The 22,646-nt window shown below is 36.5% G+C and overlaps 1 protein-coding gene across 2 annotated transcripts in view; it reads left to right on the top strand.

Annotated features, from left to right (window-relative positions):
* LOC120626298 (V-type proton ATPase 116 kDa subunit a1-like) overlaps window positions 1–22,646 on the top strand; it is a 56,713-nt gene that overhangs the window by 16,708 nt on the left and 17,359 nt on the right. For both annotated transcript variants that reach the window (XM_039893764.1, XM_039893765.1), the window contains exons 2-3: window positions 4,282–4,409; window positions 22,464–22,631. In XM_039893764.1, coding sequence (XP_039749698.1) covers window positions 4,282–4,409; window positions 22,464–22,631 — 296 coding nt within the window. The remainder of the gene's footprint in view (window positions 1–4,281; window positions 4,410–22,463; window positions 22,632–22,646) is intronic.

Raw genomic sequence — 22,646 nt, forward strand, 5'->3', positions numbered from 1 at the left:
ATGTTTGATTCGGTTAATTAGGGTCAAATCAGTAGCATTGCTGTGTTCCGGTCTGAAGGGCGTGGTTGCCGGTGCTATTACAGGCTCATGAAACTTAACACCCACGCCTCAGGTGAATAGACGCAGGGCGGGCGCTAATAAACGCAAAGGAAGAACGCTGGCAACAGCAAGTAGCTACTTTAAATATTATTTTTAAAAAAATGTCATCGTCAACATCAGCCTATAATGTTCCGTCAACAGTGACGTTTTACGTGAGTTTGATCGCTAACTGGCGCAGTGAGCAGCGACCCTGCTTTCTGAGTCCAAGACCGTGGGTTCGATTCCCACAACTGGAAAATGTTTGTGTGATGAACATTAATGTTTTCAGTTTCTGGGTGTTTATATGTATATTATAAATATTTACTATGATTATTGTGTATTATATTCATAAAAATATTCATCAACTATGTTTGTACCCATAACAGAAGCTACGCTTACTTTGGGGCTAGATAGCGATGTGTGTATTGTCGTAGTATATTTATTTATTATTTATTTTATTTTTTATCATCCCTTTTCTTTGTGTAGTACCTGTTGCAGGTATTCAGTTTTAAACTTTGCTTTGTTAGTTGATTAGCTTTTACATAATTTCAATTACGCATTCTGTGGTCATTTCTAGAAGGTTATATTTATTTATCTATTTACAGTGCTTCCTTAGGCATAGGAGGAAGGGATGTAGAGCTTAGACCCACCACGTTACTTCTCCTATGTTAGAGGAGGCTTGTATCCATAGGTAGGGCACAAGCAGTGGCGAGCATAGAGGGTATGCACAGGGTATGCATATGATATAAAATGAAGGAAATCTCTAGTAAGTCATAAATAATAAAAATGTGTGACAGCTCCGATACGACTGGAGTTTATTACTTAAGTACGATTGTCGAAACATACACAAAAAGAGTTTATTTAACCGAATAAAGAATATGTAATACCATATGAAAGGGTCAAAAATCCTGTGCAATTTTTTCACACACGGTGGAAGTGTAACTTCTTAAAAGTAGCTAAGTAGTAGAACTATTAGGATAAATGTAATGTTTATTATTTAGTTTCCACAAGAATAGGAAAAAAATGTATAATGTTTTCTATCTCACTCTGTCCCATATATTTATGTGTTTGTTTCTTTACCTAGATAATATTCGGTTTCCTTGGTAGCTTAAATAGGAAAAATAAGTTAATTAAACGAAAGCGACGTTGCATGTTTGGGCATCACAGTTGCCGCAAAGCGATAACGTAACGAGGTCATTCATCAGTAGATTTTACTCTTCGCATTTTTCTCATACCGGGCGCCTTATATTTTAAAATCGACTCTTAAGGAGTAAACTCCAAAAAGTTTAAGGATAGATATTGTAAGAGTTATAAAAAGCCTACCCTTAAGTATTTATAACTCGTACTGGAGATTTTCTTCGTTATATACCCTCTATGCACGCCACTGGGCACAAACCTCCATAATAGTGGGATCCCTTATTATCAGTGGGACGTCAATAGGTTTGAGGATGTACACACAGTTTGACATGTGTGTCTCCGGGGAGTCGTGGGTCAAGGTTGAAACGATGGCTAACTTTATGCAGCAAAAGTGAGCAAATCTTCGAAACAATGAATACTTTCTCCAACTTAAACCTAACACAATTTACACTGGTGTCGACAATCAAAGACAGCTCAATAACCCTTTCATTGTCTGATAAAGACTTAGTTAAGCTTCCGTAATCCTCTTAGTAACACAATTCCTCCAACAGTCAACGGGGTGAATACTGGAAGTAGGCCAGTAGGTTTACAAGGGGAACGAACGGGGTGAAATCCACGCGATAATATAATACTTACTGCTTTTGCTTGGGCGTGACGCCTCCGTGCGTTGAATATTTAATCCAGTGACGACTATAATCGGCCTACGTTATCGACTTATACAAAAATATTTCACATATTATACACTGTAGTAAATCCGAAAATAAGTAGGTATATATCTATATCGCCTATAATCGTTTTAAACTCTGATTTAATAATCTTATATTTAACAAACAGGTGTAGTCGGTGGCCACATTCCATTAAGCTCAAATGACGTCGGTGGTTTTACGCGGTCACAATTGACAATGTAGGAGTCACTGTATAATGCACACTGAATTTAAATTAACTTTTTATAATAGTTGTTACTTATCAATGGCTGCCTGTTATATGATGCACATAGTTTTGGGCACTATTTTTTGGATTTATTTCGGTAAACTTTAGGAAATTGAAGAAACTGACTAGTAGAGAAAGTCAAACTCATGATGGTTTTACCAAATCATTAAAATGCCCGAACCGATCGAGAAAATTTACCCACTCGAAGCTGATATCTCAGCAGTACCACGATCTTCAGTTATGAAGGAACGACCATAGAGAGACAGAAACAATTTAACTAGCCTTATCGAATTACGTTATTTGGAGTGTGAAGATGATCATCATCTTCACGCGTCCTGCGACCACTTTTTTTTATTTTTTTAACTAGATACTTTATCATACTTTATCAAACTTTTACCGGTACCCGAGCAATAATCGGTACCCGAGTGTTTGATTCCCTGTTAAGTGTTATGAATGAATGAATACACTTTTATTGTAGGTACACCATAGAGAAAATTCACAGACATACATATATATCGGTGTCTCGCCCTCATCCAAAAAGATGCTGAACAGCTGACCTAACCTTGGGTCACCGGTTCTGCCCGTTACACTGTCCGTTGAAATTAAAGTTTAGTTCAAAGCAAACAAGATGAAATGAAAATAGATTATAATTAATCATAAATTGTAAACCAAAAGACAACTTATCTTAGAGTTATTTTAATTATTTTATTTCGTCTATCACTCTTGCGAGCTCAAACGTCCATTTTTCGTCCTATAAATTAACGTGTCCACCTGCTGAATAATAATAATCACTTTCTTTTCTTTCTATCGTTTTTTCCTTACGTTAAAGGTTGTCTGGAAGAGATCGCTTTAGTGATAAGACCGCCTTTGCACGCTCTATTTTATTTTCTAAGTTTCTTCTGTATTTGTGTTCAATTTGTATAAAATGTGTGCGTGCAATAAAGACTTCAAACAAATAAAAAAAACTTTTAATTCAGATAAAAATCCATAGCTACAACAAAAACAATTATCTTATTTACTATATTATAAACTTAAATTGGCCAAACATATAAATAATAAATAATTAGGAATCTCCTTACTAAGGTAATAAATACCCTCTTGAGCACTTTGTGTGTGAGTGTGTCCTAACTCAATGCTCCATAAAGGGATTTTCCCATTTATTGGTTAATATTTTCACAAATATTGTTACAAATGTCCGTAATGTTCACGTAAAGCACGGGGACATGGTATAGGAGAAGTTTACCCCCGTTTATAATTACACATACCTAATTATTTGGATATTATTTCCACTTGTGCGCCAGTGCTCTAAGAGTTGATAAAGCTATGGAAGAAGATACATTTTTTTCTTTTTCCCGGGGATATAATTGTCTCTTGCCCAAGCTAGCCATGCTGGGGATTTAATCGGGGATATCATTTTTATCTCTGTAAGTGGAAAAAGGTGTTTAGCCTCACGTGCCTTTTAAAATACCAGCAACCACGCCCACAGCATTTTTTACAATGAAATGGAACAAAATGCGAAATAAGCATTATGGTAGTACTACCGCAGACGAGCGCTGTGTTCAGTAAAAGCTCTACTACCACTAAAACAGACACTAAAAGTGCAACTAAACAGTAGCTGCAAGTAAAAGATAAAAAAATATTAGTTGCAACGGAAAGATAACCGAGTATTAGTTGCACCTTAAAGATAAGATGCATTAGTATCGAGGTCTCAAGTCGGTCGCCGAGCTGACCGGCTGCCAAATTTCGCAATTAATGATGCATTCAGATTTGCATTTATAAGCCGCGGGTTACTACTGTTACGTCACGCTGTTCATGCATTTTTATTTGTATACACCAGCACACACATCTAACTTTTCTAAGTTAGTTGGGCAATAAAAAAAACACTTGCTTCAACGGTGAAGGAAAACATCGTGAGGAAACCTGCGTGCCTGAGAGTTCGCCATAATGTTCTCAAAGGTGTGTGGAGTCCACCATTCCGCACTGGGCCAGCGTGGTGGACTACAGCCTTAACCCCTTCTCATTGTGGAAGGAGACCCGTGTCCTGTAGTGAACCGGTGGTAGGTTAATATGATGATAATGATGACGATAGTATAATTATCTTTTTTGCCTGATAATAATAGGTTGATTTTGTTCCAGGACCCGGCTCGGTGGGCACGATGTTCCGCAGCGAGGAGATGGTCCTGTGCCAGCTGTTCGTTCAGCCGGAGGCCGCATACGTCTCCATGTACGAGCTGGGCGAAGCTGGCATCGCGCAGTTTAGAGACGTAAGTTCGGCGGCCATTATTAACGTGAGGTATTTAGTAGCATGAAGGTTCTCAAAAAAAAAAATGTGTGAGCCATCACGGGACGCCTGGCAGATGTAAAACATCGAAATTGTTTTCTGTAAGTTATTGCAGATATTGCATAATGAAAAGATAAAGCATTACAAATTTGTTCCACAAATAAAAAAAAATACAACCAAATGGTATCCTATGGTAATGGTAATAACCACTCCTTTTTGTAAGTCGGTTAATAATGACTGTTTTTTTATAAAATTAATATTCATATTTATTGTTACATACAAAGTACAAAAATTCAGTCATATAGTCGCCTCGTCGCCACGGCCTGTGTCGCCACGCTAACCATCAGGTTTACCCTCCGCCTAAAGATGTTTCACATCAAAAAATTCAAAATAAATTTATTTCATAGTTTATACGCACTTTTAAAACGCCAAATATAAATATTATCGTCAGTTCTAAATATTAAACTCTCTTAAGATCTTAAAATCAGGAATATAACCAAAGTTAACAGGCCTTAATCTAAAGAAGAAGCCAGAAATGGAAATGGGTATTATTATTTTTTTTATTCTGTATGTAATTGTCAACCAAGGAGTAATGAAAGGCTTTTAAATTTATTATTTAGTAGCCGCTCGAAGTAAAGCTCGGCCAGTCTCACATTTTTTTCTTTCATAAATAAATAATAAATAAATATACTACGACAATACACACATCGCCATCTAGTCTTAAAGTAAGCGTAGCTTATATTACGGGTACTAAGATAACTGATGAATAATTTTATGAATAATATGCATTCATGTTCGTCACACAGATATTGTCCAGTTGTGTAAATCGAACCCACGGCCTTCGACTCAGAAAGCAGAGTCGCTGCCCACTGCGCCAATCAGCCATCAATTAACTAGCTGTGTGGTTTCACTCGCGTTAGTTTCTATTCCAAAGGATTATCGCAACGAAAAGCAGTTAACAGTAATGTCGGGAACAGACGTAAATTTTGTCGATCATTAACATGAGGCGTTTAGTAGAGGCTCGAATTATATCTCACCCATTTGATTCATATTTCACCCGTTAAAACGTTTTTGACGTGACAACGTCTTATAAATTGGTTTGCCGGGTGACAATTCAAGAAACTGCGTTACGCTCCGCTCACGTTATGCGCTCACAATGAGAGCGAGTGAGAGGCACGCGTCCCTTCCACTCGGGCATGGTTAGCCCGCCTAAGAGCGAGAGAGACAGACATAAAAAGTGAAAGGCACGCGTCCCTTTGTAGTAAACGCTGTTTCATTGTACGCAAATGTATTGCAAGTTATTGTATGTATATTTGTATATAAATACGTATGTATGTGTAAAGGTAAAAATAAAATTTTGTTAATATGAAATTCAGTGCGAGATTCTTTGTATAAATTAATGTTTTAAATATAATTCTTTGTATAAATAAATGTTTTAAATTGTTACTATTATTTCATTCTTCTTCCTACTATACGAATGAATATTCACATTAAAATTATTTTACCACTCAAAGTCGTTGTCACGTAAAACTTTCGCCCGTATACCGACTTTACAGGCAACCAATTTTTTTTTTTTCATAACAATAACTAGCTGCGCGGTTTCACTCTCGCAAGATCGAATGTCGGAAAGAAAAGTAACAGCATTATCGGAAAGAGACGTGAAGTCTATAATCGATGCTCAAGCCAAAACTAACAGTTTGTAACTCTTGACTGTCCGTCTGTCTGTCTGTCTGCCTGTCTGTATGCCTGTATCTTGGCCTTAAAAATAAAAAAATAAAACTTTAATTTAGCATGAATAAGCGGGTACATAATTCGGGCTTTATCCCGAAATTCAGTTCCCTTGGAGACAAAGAGGACTGATTCGACGATTTCTTTTTGAACTGGAAAATTTGTATTATCACTTTAGATTTTCCTAACTTTCGTGTAAATCTTGATGTATATAATATTTTAAGCTCTATCTCAAATTATTATATAAAGAAATCCTCAGCAGCACTGAACTGTACGCTACAATCAGTGGCGTGTACTTCATATATGCGCAAATGCACTGCCTACCCTAAAAATTTCATACCACTTGTTTATACGGAGAATTTTTCCATTTTATGCGATCTTCCTTCTTTATGCCTACCCTGGTTATCTACAGTACTGTGCCAACAGTACCCTGCTTCACGTAGGTGAAACCGCGTGGCTTAGCTAGTTCACAATACATTTGCAATCATAGAATACTAGATATACTGAATACTAGATATACAGAATACTAGATATACAAATAAAGGTTATTCGCCACTACGAAATAGTAATAACGATAAGCTATTTTAGGTTCTATTGATACTGAAAATAGCCCATCTTATTTAGTACAACCGAATGTTTCCTTATAATTTGGATCCACTCCAAATACATATTTTGGATCAATCTACCGTACAGAAGATTAACCTGGCTTTGATTGTGCAAGGTTTAATAGTTTACGCTGCTTAAGCTGGGTCTACACTACTGTGTCTAGCAGTGGCATGCATACAGGGTATGCACAGGATATGCAGATGATATAAAATGAAGGAAATCTCCAGTAAGAGTTATAAAAAACATAAAGATAGGCATTGTAAGAGTTATAAAAAGCCTACACTTAAGTATTTATAATTCTAACTGGAGATTTTCTTAATTTTGTAACATCTGCATACCCTGTGCATACCGCCTATGCACGCCACTGGTGTCTTGTATATACAGTAATCATAATCACACATTCTTATTATATAGCATTATATTGACGGCCGATTGGCGCAGTGTTCAGCGACCCTGCTTTCTAAGTCCAAGGCCGTGGGTTTGATTCCCAAAACTGGACAATATTTGTGTGATGAACATGATTGTTTTTCAGTGTCTGGGTGTTTATCTATATATTATAATTATTTATGTATATTATTCATAAAAAATATTCATCAGTTATCTTAGAACCCATAACACAAGCTACGCTTACTTTGGGACTAGATGGCGATGTGTGTATTGTCGTAGTATATTTATTTATTAGCTGTTAGCGGCGACTGCTTTTTATGTTTATTTATTATATTTTTACCCAGCATAAAATGTTGCCTATGGCTGTCTCCAGGATGTCATTATCTCAAATTCATCAATTGGCATTTCATTTGCTTACTTGTACGAACTAAGAAATGTGTTTCGAAACTGTCTAACACAGAATTGAGGACATGCAGGAACCGTGTACACGACCAATATCGAAACATCAAAAACCACTCCACTTTAGAATGGTTCCTCAAACAAACGGTTAGTCACTGCATACCATTTAGGAGATGCTAGTAATTATTTTACCTTTAATGTTCTAAGCGTTCCCCATAAATTGTGAAAAAAATTGTGAGCTAGCAACATTCCGCGGGTGTAAAGCGAGACGTGCGCGGGGCGTGATCACCGTTTTTGGACACAATGCACTGCATGCAATAATGGCTGAATGAGGATTCTGCATGTTATTTCTGTGGGTTTTCTCGCTCACCTACATTGCAAGCATGATGAATGTTATTTCGTTTTATTTCAGTATTAAGGTACCAAATCCTATATTTAAGTACAGTAATATGTGCAGTACTTTGTCAAAGCTTAAGTGTGCGAAGAACCTATATAATATGTTAAACATGTTATCAATAAATAAATAAATTGCTAGCCTGTAAATCTAATACGGTATACGATCAAAGTTACAATTCTAGTTATCTAACAGAGCATATTTTGCACAGATTTTCGTCCTGGGCCTACTTGCCGTGCCAACATGACAGAGATACATAGTTTTTAAACTGGATAAGTGGAACAGGGACAGACGCTAATAGGACAAATGGTCTGGTCGTCGTCGACCGCCATTTTGACCGTCGAGACTTCTTATTATTATTGTCGAGTCTTTATTATCGTAATGATACTGTTAGCTGATATGTCCATCATTATCAGCTAACTTTTTAGCCCACGACTGGATACATCCTCTTCTCATAGCTCTAGGCTGGATATATAAAGTATTTGTTATAAAACCTGTTATTAGAGCAAGGAAAATCCGCGTACGAGATGGCATGACGATAATGTGTGGCACACGTGCGACCAATAAGAAACGCGCGTTCGAGCAAGTTTTTTGTGATTTTTGCAAACTAGAACCCTGTTGTGTGTCCCTTGCCTTACATCATCAACTTCGATCAAACTCTAAAACATGATGTATATCTCTGGGCAATATACATCATGTTTTTAGTTTCCCATATTACTGTTAATAGAAACAATTGCGCTAGAGAGAAATACTGGATTTATGATAAACAGCGCAACCGCACCGCGTTGCTCGCATTCTTGTTAGAGTGTTTCTTACATGAAATTATAAATAACTGTGCCGTATGGTGACGGCCAATCAGAGTACAGTTGTCACCACCCCTCCTCTTCCCGCTGTTTTCGTACGAGGCGACTAAGGGAATATAACAGAGAATGGGTAGCAGTGTTCTCTGTGCTACTACTTCCACTGGGAACACCCATGTTCCCAGCGTCGTGATTACGGGGCAATCATTGGCCCAATGATTAAACTCTTTAAAGAAATATTTTAACAATTAATCAATTACTGACTTTGACTTGACTGACTGACTCACTATGCACAACCATAACTCAAATTCAAAAATTCAAAATTCATTTATTTAAAGTAGGCCTACTTTATAAGCAATTTTGAAACGTCAAGTATGTATGTTTGTAGTGACTCTACCATCGGTTCGGAAAGCAGATTCTACCGAGAAGACCCGGGAAGAAACTCAGTAATTGCTCTTTTCTAACATCAATATTTACAATCATTTTTCTATCTTGCGGGAGATGGGAGCGAAGCTGGCTGCTTCCAATCTACATTATGTCAATGCCATATCAAAAAAAACAAAATCAAACGCAGACGAAGTCTCAAGCATCAGCTATATATGCTATATACATAAACCAGACTACACACATAAAATAATACTAGATAATAGTTAATAAAAAAAACCGAAGTTATTTTTTTTGTAGGTCACCCACGTCCTCCGGGGGTCGATATAGACGAATTTGGGTATCACCTTTCTAAATTGTCGGGCCAACCTAATATTTCCCATGTTACCTGAACGAGGCCAATTCCCCAAAATATGATTTGGCGCAGAAGTGCGTGGCCATCATTCACCTGGCCCTCCCCTGTTCGCGTGTTATCATAACGCTGCTGGGAGTGCCAGGGCAATCGATTTAGACTCAGGTTATGTTTTAATTCGGATTTCCTTCTATCATGATTAGACATCGGATTATATGTATTCGTACGTTTTGATATGTAAATTATAACTCCTTCGATTCATTTAGTTGCTCGCTTTTTATTTACCAGTGATTATGTATATCTATATCTATACTTATAATAAAACTGTAACTGGAAGATTTCTGTACATTTAATATATTTTGAAAATTTTGACCAGGGGATACTTTATAATTGATACAGAGTTTTTATTTAATTTTTGTCTGTCTGTCTGTCCGGAAATCACGTGAAATTTACTGAATGGAATTGCCTAGGTACTGCGTTCATGTTATCGTGAGTTGCTAAGGGAAAACTCAATTATTATTCCTATGGGATTCACCTTTCACGAAACCCCATACGGGCGACAAGGGCGAGGGGTCCTATACAAATATTACGTAGCTCTGCTTACTAAATCGTAAACAGCCTAAATGCGTGTAATCGGGTATAAGTAGGATATTGTTTTTACCTGACTTCAGCAAAAGGGTTGGTTGGTTTTTTACCGCGCAATTAAACTTACAATGATTTTTTAAAGTTATAGTTCTTCAAAATCGATGTGTTTTGAAACTCGGTGAAACAGAAATGCGTTACGATAAGGAAATAAATAAACACAAATATTTAATAGGCGCAGAAGCAGGCGTTACTTTGCGAAATTCCATGATATACCTTTACTGATCATATACCTTACTTTCTTTGTTTTCTATGCTCAATTTGCTATAATCCCTGAAAAGCAGAACCCCCTTACATTACCCACGCTCTCTCAGGCTATAATAAACAGTGTGTACGCATAAAAAGAGTGTTATTTTAATTTTGAAAATAGAACATCAGAGTTTCATTCCAGCATATGCTTTTACAGTGATAGCCTAGTGGTTAGGACTCCACTTTCTGGGGGCCGAGTTCGAACCCCAGCACGCACGCACCTCTAACTTCTAAGTTATGTGCGTTTTAGGCAATTAAAATATCACTCGCTTTTACGGTGAAGGAAAAGATCGTGAGGAAACCTGTATTCCTCAGAGTTCTCCATAATATTCTCAAAGGAGTGTGTAGTCCACCAATCTGCACAAACCCCTTATCATTGTAGGACCGTGCCCTATAGTGGGCCGGAAATAGGTTTATATGGTGATGATTTGCTTGTAATTGAGCTAAAAGTTGACACGCTGTGCCTCGCAGATCAATCACTAACATGTGATAATAACAGACAAAGCTAGCCTGCATATCATTGAAACTAAGCCCTAAATACTCAGCAACCTTCTCTCTCTTCTATACCTAGCTGTAGAATATTTATAGCTCGAAGGAAGTTTATAAGGCACTTGTCCCTACCAGGTCTAGTTTGCGATGCTTAATTACAGCAATCAAACTTGAAGAGAGAATAAGAAGAAACACTTTATTGCACGTATAACATACAAGAAAAGAAACAGTAAGGAGTATACAGTACACAATGTAGACATGCAAATGCGGCCTTATTGCTGCAAATAAAACTTGCAGTTTTATCAAGCACACCAAATTTCCCACGCTATCTCGGGCTAATAATCGGCGAAATGCCGTAGAGCTGTTCGGAGTGAACCTATAAATAGAGTTTGCTATGTGGCACCGGACGCCTCTCATAGCAATAATTGACTTCAATTAAAACGACAATGAACTGAAGCAATTTTTATAGCACTCATATAAACCGTGTTACGTTGGAAACAATTCAATTCAACGGCTTTTAAATACCGACATAGATCAACGATTCGCTAAGCTAAAGTAGTATTGGCGGGGCATATAGCTCGGAAAACGGCTGGACGTTGGGGTCAGAATTACCTACCAAATTTTAGCGCCTCCCCAATTCAAAACATTACCTGATTCTTATTCTTTAGCAGTGGGTAAACATCCGAATTTATAACCGCCTCCTTTTTGAAGGAAGTCGGTTAAAACACCATAGTATCATTAGCTCCAAAGACACTCGCATGTCATATTTGGCGCTTCGTGGACAAAATTTATGATGGTATCTTCAAAAGCACAGTCAGTGGGTCTTGCCGACCAGCACAAAGCAATAACTATTTTAATTGAAACGACAATGAACAATGCTAGTTATAAAAGCAAAAGAGTGTTGGTTTGTTTGTCATTACTTTACAACCTAACTAAGCAACCAATCAACATGATTTTTAGCGTAGATAGACAGATGAATGCATGAATGAATGAACATACACATACAAAATACACTTTTATTACACCACATAAACATACAGAAATTTTTTAAATAAAAATTTAACACAAAGTATACAATTTGGCGGCTACTACAGGTCTCTTCTAGGCAACCAATTTCTTAAAACACAGCTCAAGATGAGGGGTAGGTGATGCATATAAATATACATATATATTTGCATATATACCTATATTTACATAGATACCTAGTATATAAATATAATAAACTTACAATATTACACATAGAAACTGATAATTAATATCTAAGTATATATTATAATGAATATTATTAAACTCTTTATTTGTATACCACAACATTAACATATATAAAATATAATAAAAACAGAAACATATCGAAAGAAGTAGAATACAAAAGGCGGCCTTATCACTTAATAGCGATCTCTGCCAGGCAACCTTTGAATTAGGAAAAAAAGAAGAGGAGAATAGACTGCTGGTGGTACAAATTTTAAGATACATACATGCGATTAACTACATACTAAAACATAAACTAGTGTACACAAATCGATCAAAAGTACATAATAAAATTAATAAATAAATATAAAAATATACTAATATATATTTAATAACAACACTTACATATTTAAATACTTTAACATACAATAAATGAGTAAGTATACATGCTATTAGTAGTCGTTGACAATATAATGGGCCTTAACTGCTTTTTTAAATATCGCCAGTGATTTAGATCGTCGTATGCTCATTGGAAGCGCATTCCACAATTCCACAGCTCGTACGCTAAACGAACGCTTGTAAAATTTTGTCTTATGATAAGGCATACTCAGCGTCAGCGCACGGCACGATCTTAAATTAGATTGCTCACCAAGAAAAGTGAACTTCTCTTTCAAAAAAAACGAGGGAGTCTTTAGATTAAATAACACACAGTACAGAGGTGAAAGTACATGCATATCCCGGCGACGACGAATAGGAAGTGAGTTTTTGTCGAAATTCAGAAACATGGTCATATTTGCGAAGGCCAAATATGAACCGAATAGCAAGATAAATTTTGAATATCAATAATACATAAATATGTATATTTGTGTATTGTATACAATATTCTCACAACTCTAAACGAAACAAAAGGGAATAGGCATGACTAAGGTTCCGAAGATGCACACAAAAAATGATCTTTAACAAGTTTTTAAAAAAGATTGAACATTATTGTGAATATTATCATTAATTCCAAAGACACTCGCATGTCATATTTGGCGCTTCGTGGACATTTATGATGGTATCTTAATCGACATGATATTTTGATTGATTGATTGAAAAAAATAAACATCATAATTTATAACCTCCTTTTTGAAGGAAGTCGGTTAAAAACACAATATTATCATTAGTTTCAAGGACACTTGCATGTAATATTTGGCGCTTCGTGGACATTTATGATGGTATCTTCAAAGGCACAGCTAGCCAAGTGTGATAATAATAGAGGTCAGCGGGTCTTGCCGACCAACACAAAGCAATAATTGTTTTAATTGAAACGACAATGAGCAATGTTGGTAACAACAGCCCGTCGCACACTTACGTAACGCGATAAAAATAAGTGTTTGCTCGTATTGTCTTATTACCGCTCATTGCTCGGCGGGATCACTTACAGTGTTATCCACACTAATATTATAAACTAGTGGTCGTTCGCGACTTAGCCCGCGTATACGTCAAACTTAAAAGACAGACATGCTGTCGCGGATTTTCTTTAAGAACTTTTGGGGTACCGTTTACGAAGTTTTGAAAAAAACCCGATTTTGGAACATTAAGACCCACCTTTTTACCATCGAATCGCGGGACACCATAAGGATCTGCATCCCGACGTGGTTGATATACCACGTACGCGTACGAAGCGCTTATACATCTTTGTTTCTGATTCGCACTGCAAGTATATGGAATCCCTTTCCAGCTTACTTTTTCCCCAGTACTTACAATATGAGTACCTTCAACTCAAAGAGTGAATAGGCATCTTCTAGGTTAGCGCGCTCCACCTTAGGCAGCATCATCTCTTACCATCAGGTGTGATTGCGAACAAGCGCTCGTCTATAAACATAGAAATAACATTCTTCATTGGTGCTATGCTCATATTGGTGTTAGCGTGATGATGATATAACCTTCCTCGATAAAGACATAAACACTCGACAAACACTGATTTTTTTATCAAACAGTAGTTCCTGAGATCATCGCGTTCAAGTTTACCAACAAACTCTTCAGCTTTTCATATTATATTATATATATAATATGTAAATTTGAAGAGTTTGTTGCGAAAGTGATCTTTGTTTGTCCTTACTTTACGCCCTAAGCAACCAATCGACTTGATTTTTGGCTTGAATTCGTAAGAAACAACGAATGAGATGCAATAATAAATTTAAACAAAACATTGGTATGCAAAGGCGGTCTTGCTATACCACTCTCTTCAACGATGAGGAAAGTAATCTATGATTATAAAGGGTAGGAGGGTAACAAAGGCTTTTTAATTATAATAATAATCCTCTATTCTTCTATTCTGTTATTTAGGCTAAAAATTATGGATGCAAAAATTTACATGAATGGCCTAACCTCTGCGGAAGGTAAACCTGTGTCACAAAGGGTGCTTGTTTATTTTATTTATTTTACGTTTACAGCATTACAAATTATTTTGGTTAAGGTTTTTATCTTATTGCTAAAATTAGGCCAAATCTAGATTACAAATCTAAACTGTGACAATTAAGTAATAGGTGCAAGTACAAAATATAAAAAACAATCGGTTACGATATTCACAACAGCATGAATGAGTGTGAGTGGGTGTGTGTGTGCGTAAGTGTGTATAAGTGTGCAAATGTGTGTGCTTGGGTGCGTGTGAGAGTCTTCATTTATATAGAAGTGCAATCTTAAATGAATGATTTCATATCATCCTTATCTCTCCTCTTCTCCTCTTCTCTTAAACCTATGTTCCATCATTTTATCCTAGGGAAATAAATATACGGTTCCCACGTGTTTTGTAAAAAACCGCGTAACAGCTAGTAATATCTAATGGACCTGTAATCCCACTCGAAAGACAAATACTTGAAGTGTGTAGGATTTTCCAATAGACGTACAAAACAAGTAAATAACAAAATCTGCACGCAACAATCACGATAACATTGTATTACCTACCTTTTGATGACCTCCGTGGCACAACGGTGAGTGCTATGAATTTAAGTAGAAGGTCCCGGGTTCCCGGCAGGGGCAGTTTGGGAATTTATTATTCCTCAATTGTCTCTGGTCTGGTCTGGTGGGAGGCTTTGGCCGTGGCTAGTTACCAACTTACCGACAAAGTCGTCCCGCTAAGCGATTTAGTGTTCCGGTGCGATGTCGCGTAGAAAGAATATAATTAGTAGTATGACTACCATACTTAGAGATAACAGGTTAGCCCGCTACCATCTTAAACTGTGTCATCACATCCCACCAGGTTAGATTGCTGGGGTTAGGTGTAGGGTAGGGCTAACTTGTAGTGGAATAAAAAAATATATATAGAAATATTTTTTGCACTGTTTGTGATTCAGAAATAACTTCCTTAAGGATAAACTCATAGAATTATTCATTTAAGATTGCACTTCTATATAAATGAAGACTCTCACACGCACCCAAGCACACACATTTGCACACTTATACACACTTACGCACACACACACCCACTCACACTCATTCATGCTGTTGTGAATATCGTAACCGATTGTTTTTTATATTTTGTACTTGCACCTATTACTTAATTGTATATCCGGAAACACAGAATCTTTTAAATCCTAAAACCGTTTAAAAAACCAAACGTCATCAAACCATTACCGACCTTCTATACCTGAGTACCCTCGGAATGAGAAAGATTTATGCTTTAGCACCACGCTCGCCAAGTGTGGATTGTTAGTCATGACACGTCTTTTAAAACGTTACTACTGAAACTCTCAGGCATGCAGGTTTCATCACGATTTGTTCTTTCATCGTAAAAGCATCATTATTAGTATTATTTTAGTATTCATTTTTATTTATATTTATTTAAACTTTTTATTTGTATCAACACAGTAACACAGTTACAGGAATATAAAGGACGTATAGAGAGCAACACAAAGACTGGAGTTGAATGCTTAGAAGCAATCTCTGCCAGACAAACTTAGGATTAGGATAACAAGAGTGGTATTCTAACTCCAAAAAGTTAAAAGAAATTGCTGGGGATCGAATTTATTCGCTTTAAAAGGGAGGCCGAATTAATAACCGCGATGCTATCACCGCTTTTAAAAATAAGCTGATTTGAATTTTGCAATAAGGTAAAGAAGCATAGTGAAGAAGAAGAAATACTCTATTACACACAATCTTTTATGTTATTGACTGTACATCGAGTAAAAAAAATAAACTAAAACTGTTAATAAATAGGGACCCACGAAACCCGGATACCAAGTGTGGGTGCCTCGAAACAATGTGAATACATCGAATCTCTAAATTAATTTTGCGTTTATAAGCATTTTTAATTTTTTTCAGAATTTAGTAGCAAAATCGAGTAAAAATAAAAAATGTAATAATGCAAAGGCGGCCTTATTGCTGCAAGTAATCTTACTTAGTGAAGAGATTTCTTAAATTAAAACATAACCTATTAACTGACGGTGACATATATTTATTAGAGCACGTTGCAACGATAAACGAGTTATAAATGGAAGCAATAAAAGCCGATAAGAGCACGGATGCTGCGAATAACCAATTGATGAACTATTTCGGTGTTAAGGTGCGGCCTCATAAACCGCCGGCACTATATTTTGTATGTTCAATTCAATGCGCGAATTTAGTGTCACGAAATTTTATTTTGGATACAGCCGACCTGGTTTTGCAGATAGAATGAATGAATACACTTCTATTGTACACCAAATAAAAAAAAACGTGTGTGTACTTATGTAGAAGTTATACTTCTTTGGCGTAACAAGATAAAAATCTTTTCAAAAATTTTATCTTTCGCCTTATTCTACGTTTGTAGAAAAAAACGACACTTACTATAGAAAAAAGGTATTTAGTACATTGAAAGTTTTATCTTTCTAGTTATCCCATTATCGGAAAACCAAGTTTCACACAACATTAAAATTTGAGGTTCTTGTACAATTGATTAAATTAAATCACCGGAATGAGACGGCAGACTTTGACGATTGAAAGTGTACACTGTCAAAGCGTTTTTGAAAAACGAAAATGAAAATGTATAGCTAACTTCAGGGTGTCGGTTATTTGTGACAGTGTGCGCGCGCATCGTAAAAATTTACGCTTATCATTTTTCCCTAACGCGCCTAAAGAAGTATAACTTCAAAAGTAGTTAGAGAGATATAAACATAGAGCAAGAGAGTACAATTATAGTATAAAGATTAATTTTTATGTATCCACGCAAGAGTGTATGTACCTTAGTTGGACCTGGGGTCTTACTAAGGCAGTATACATTTTTAATAATGTTGATGCTCTTGTGCTAGTATCTTAATTCTTATTTGATTTATTTGCAAAGTTTCCATATACTATAAACTTACTTTATTATCTGTTAACACATGTTATAAAATTACATTTTTAATGAATACTTACTGTTTTAAAATTTAGTAGGAAGCCCTCTTAACTAGACAGCTATAATTCACTAAACGACAATATGACATCATACTTGGGAGAAATATATTTTCATGATTTGGTACTCTCCTATCATCAAATCTCCTATCACTAAATTAAACGACGGTCTGACGGCCGAGTGGCGCAGTGGGCAGAGACCCTGCTTTCTGAGTCCAAGGTCGTGGGTTCGATTCCCACAACTGGATAATGTTTGTGTGATGAACATGAATGTTTTTCTGTGTCTGGGTGTTTATCTGTATATTATAAGTATTTATGTGTATTATATTCATAAAAAATATTCATCAGCTATCTCAGTACCCATAACACAAGCTACGCTTACTTTGGGGCTAGATGGCGATGTGTGTATTGTCGTAGAATATTTATTTATTTATTTATTTATTTAAACATTTCCTCCTTACGAGAAGGCTTGAAAAGATATCATATAGGGTCAAGGAGTTAGGGCAGTATTAAAAGTGCCGCTTTGAGTCCATCGACATTCAACATTAACCCTAAGCGATATCTTAAAAACAAATGCGAGAAAAAATGTTGGAACCCTCGCAGCTTTAGTTTTAAGTTTATGAATATGGGTATCGCCATCATCTCACTACCGTGTACTTCTCATGTAATGTACGCATTTTGAATAAAGATATTTTGGACTTGACTTGACTTGAAAAAATGTGTTAAATCACCGAATAATTAAATAAATAACATGAAAAAACGAAATAGGTATAAAAATCAGAACGCAACCTAGCCGCCAGTCGGATTTCGTTGTTTAGAAATCATAACAATGTTAAAACAGCGAAACTAGAAAAGTCGTATATCACTGACATGAAAATTTGTGGTAAAAAATGAAAGGAAACGTGAACAACCGGCGTCTGCGGCACATCAAGCGAAAATATGATGTCTATCTTCCAAGAATTGTAAAATTGCAGCAGGTTCAACAAATCGTGCTCTCGCACTTACTCGTTTTGGTTTCGGCACTATATCAACGCTCTGATTTTTATTTTAAACCTGCAACAATTATATGTCGAGCATTTTGTTTCCGCAACATGCAATTGACAGGTTTAGCTGTAATTTAGGTTTTATTCCTTTCTTTCTTTTAAATAATTGTAAAGTAAGTTCAGTTCAGTTCAGTAAATTTAACATCACTATGTAGAATTCGGTGGAATAATCATTCATCTTAAATATATAACCTGGTGTCGCGGTGTGTGACTCTTTTCTCCAAAACGACTAAACCGATTTTCTTAAAATTTCTAATGGATATTGGGCATGTAGGGGAATACGTTGTAAATGATATTTCATACAGATAGTTGAATTATTGAATGTGTCTCTGTCCATATTGTTTTTCTTTTGTGTTTGTGACTTAATTTTTTTGATTCGGCGTCAAATAATGTATGAATGAATTCATTTTAATTCTGCACCACACACGGAAAATTCACACAAATTCACAATTTGGCGTAGGCGTTTGTTAGCCTTATCGCTATATCGCGATCTCTGCCAGGCAATCAAAGAATGCCTATACCCAGTGGCGTGCATAAAGGGTATGCACAAGGTATGCAGATGATATAGAATGAAGAAAATCTCCAGTACGAGTTATAAAAAACTTAAGGTTAGGCATTGTAAATTCAAATTCAAATCTTTATTTGCCTGATTGCAGGTTAACAAATTTGGTCTTATAATATAACATAACAAGTTACGTGCTACAATCTGCCATTCTATGGCATGCAAATTATAATAATACCTTAATTATAAAATTATTTTTACAAGTTATACAAAATGTCAGAAAAATAAGGTATCAAAAATTGTGAAATTAAATTACAATGTCAACTTAAAATTAAATAATGTAAAGTTAACCAATATATAAACCTAGAAATACAATAATTAAAGCCTTTGATTTTAGATATTCGTCTACTGAATAAAATTGATGAAGCATGAGCCATTCAATAATTTTAATCTTAAATTTAGGCAGAGGTATGTCAATTAAAGTATTTCGTAATTTGTTATAAATTATTATTGCCATACAATAAACATTTCTTTTATATAAAGTGAGGTTTACGAGTTATAAAAGAGTTATAAAAAGCCCACCCTTAAGTATTTATAGCTTGTACTGGAGATTTCCTTCATTTTATATCATCTGCATACCCTATGCATATTCTCTCTGCACGCCACTGCCTATACCCCCTATTGGTACCGGTACGACCGCTGTCAATATAGTACCAAATTATACTACAATATCAAATTATATTTAATTTGGCGCCGCTATTCATAGGCAGGACGACGTCTGAAATTGGAAAAGAGCAACTGCTGAGTTTCTTGCCAGCTTCTTCTCGGTAGTATCTGCCTTCCGAACCGGTGGTAGAGTCACTACACACAGACAGCCTCGACGTTTCAAAAGGGCCTACTTGAAATGAATGAATTTTGATTTTTTTTTGTAATAAATAAAAAAATAAAATAAATAAAATAAAATAAAATCATTTTATTTCAGGTCGGGGACCCATATACAAAATTTAACACAAAATAAATATACATATAAGACAGATTTTAAAAATAAACACAAAATAAATATAAGACCGATTTTAAAAATAAATAAATAAAGAGAAAAAAAAAACAATAATTAATTAAAATCTACAATTAAAAATTACAATAAATTAAATTTCAATTAAAAAATAAATTAAATTTCAATTCAAATTAATATCCAACTATTTTATATCATTTCGTGTTTGGAATCTGGTGCACTTTTCGCCAATGTTTAATAAATACGCTGTCAGGGGATGCCTGAGCGACGACTCTAAGGAGCTTATTGTTGGAATTTACAACGACTTCCCAGAAACTCGCAATTCTCTTACGGAGCACAGCGTAGAAGTCGGGGACTCCGGCATCGGCAAACATGCCCGACGCACTGCAGTACCTCGCCTTTTTTAACAAAACGCGGAGCGCATCGTTGTACTGGACTCTGAGGGTGTTAAAGGATCTTTTGGTGTCGCTGATCCATAACTGCGAAGTATAAAAACTTAAACAATAAGCTTTAAACAGAGTTATTTTAACATCCTCAGAGCACCGAGCGAATCTACGAGCGAGCATGTTACACCGAATGGCCAGCGACCTCCGCTCCCGTTCTATATCCAGATCGTCGCTCAAGGATCCCGACAGCATATGACCTAGATACTTAAACTGCTCTACAACCTGAACTGGTGTTCCATGCAAAAGTACGGGTGGAATCCTCTCCGGGCCCTTACCAGCTCGAAAAACTACCATTTCCGATTTTCGAACATTATATTTTAAACCGTGGTTCCTCGCATACTCCTCACAGATGTGCAACAATTTTCGAATACCATTTATTGAGGGACTAAGTAACACCATATCATCAGCGTAACTTAAGTTGTTAAAACAGACTCCACCAATATGGCATCCGATGCCAGTGCCACTTAGCTCCTCGATCAGGTTATTGACGTAGAGATTAAATAGATCCGGAGAGGTCAGCCCACCTTGACGCACACCGCACGCCAATCTAAACTCACAAGATACTGAGTCACCCCAAAGTACCATGTTCTTTTGGTTCTCGTACCAGTATCTCATTAGCTGAACAATACTTCTATGTACGTTCGAGTCGCACATTTTTCTCCACAGTATATTATAATTAACGAGATCAAACGCACGACTAAGATCTAAGAAACATGCGTATACGGAAGTATCGCGCTTCTTGTAATAATTCACAGCATGTTTAAGAGTCAAGATAGCAGAGTCTGTAGAAAGACCTGGACGAAAACCAAACTGAGCGTCATTTAACCTAAAATTACTCACCAGTTCAGGCTGCAGGAGCCGTTCAAATACCTTACCTGCAATTGTGCCCAACGAAATTGGCCTATAGTTAGAGAGACTTGACATGTCCCCCGTTTTGTTTTTCGGTACAGGAACCACTACCGTCTTGAGCATATCTGCCGGAAGGTAACCATGTTTAATGCACAGATTATACAGCACTGATAGGGCCTCGTACAGCTTGTCTCCAGCGTAAAGCATGTGCTCAACACTAAGGCCATCATGCCCGGGAGACTTACCCCGCTGCATATTTTTTATTGTCATGAAGACATCCGCTGGACTGAACTTTAAAGTTTTGCACGATGATATCGAAAGCTGCGGGTTAAGCTCATGCGCTACGTCTAAGGGCTCAACAGAGAAATGCTTGGCAAATACGTTGGCTATCTCTCTGCTACCTTGTACACCATTAACACTTACCGGCCTACTATCCTTTTTACTAAATGACTTAGTCGCTTTCCAAAACTTCACAAAATTTTTTTAATCCTACCCTTCCCGGCAGTGACATATATTTTTTTCCCCAACGGTAAACCAGTGGTCCGGACTTTCTTTCGGAGAACCAAGTTCTATACTCGGCTTGAATGAATGAATAAATGAATGAATGAATGAATGTATGAATACACTTTTATTGTACACCACAGAGAAAATTTACAGGGATACAAATACAACAGCACAATAAGGTAGAACGTACAATTTGGCGGCCTTATCGCTAAATAGCGATCTCTTCCAGGCAACCAAAGGCATACAAGAAAATGCTAGGCTTGCACCTCGGACATCAAATAAAACATCAACAATGCATGTCTGAGAGTTCTCCATAATGTTCTAAGGAAAAGTACACTACGAAGATAATCTCCAGTACGAGTTATAAATACTATAAGGGTAGGCTTTTTATAACTCATACAATGCCTACCCTTAGGTTTTTTAAATCTTGTAAACTTTCTTCATTTTATATCATCGGCATACCCCGTGCATACAAAAATTATATCCCCCGATTATGTCCCCTGACAAGGGATATAATTAAAGTGTGCACCTGCTAAATCACTGGAACATGGAATAGGAGAAGTTTACCCCCGTTTATTAATACACATATACTATTTTGATATTGTTTCCACCTGTGCGCCAGTGCGTATATCCTTATCCTTAGTATCACGAAAGTATCCTTTGTATTGTTTGTAGAAATGTAATTAAAAAAAATTTTTTTTTTTTGTATAGCTAAACCCTCATGTCAACGATTTCCAACGCCGCTACGTAACGGAAGTGAGACGCTGCAGTGAAATGGAACGCAAACTGCGCTGGGTGAGCGGCGAGCTGCCGGAGCCGCCACCTCCGCCGAAACCTTCGCCTAGAGTACTCACGCCCAGGGAAATTAATATACTGGAGGTAAGCATATTATGT

The sequence above is a fragment of the Pararge aegeria genome, chromosome 9 (assembly GCF_905163445.1).
Source record: "Pararge aegeria chromosome 9, ilParAegt1.1, whole genome shotgun sequence".
Taxonomy (NCBI): Eukaryota; Metazoa; Arthropoda; class Insecta; order Lepidoptera; family Nymphalidae; genus Pararge; species Pararge aegeria.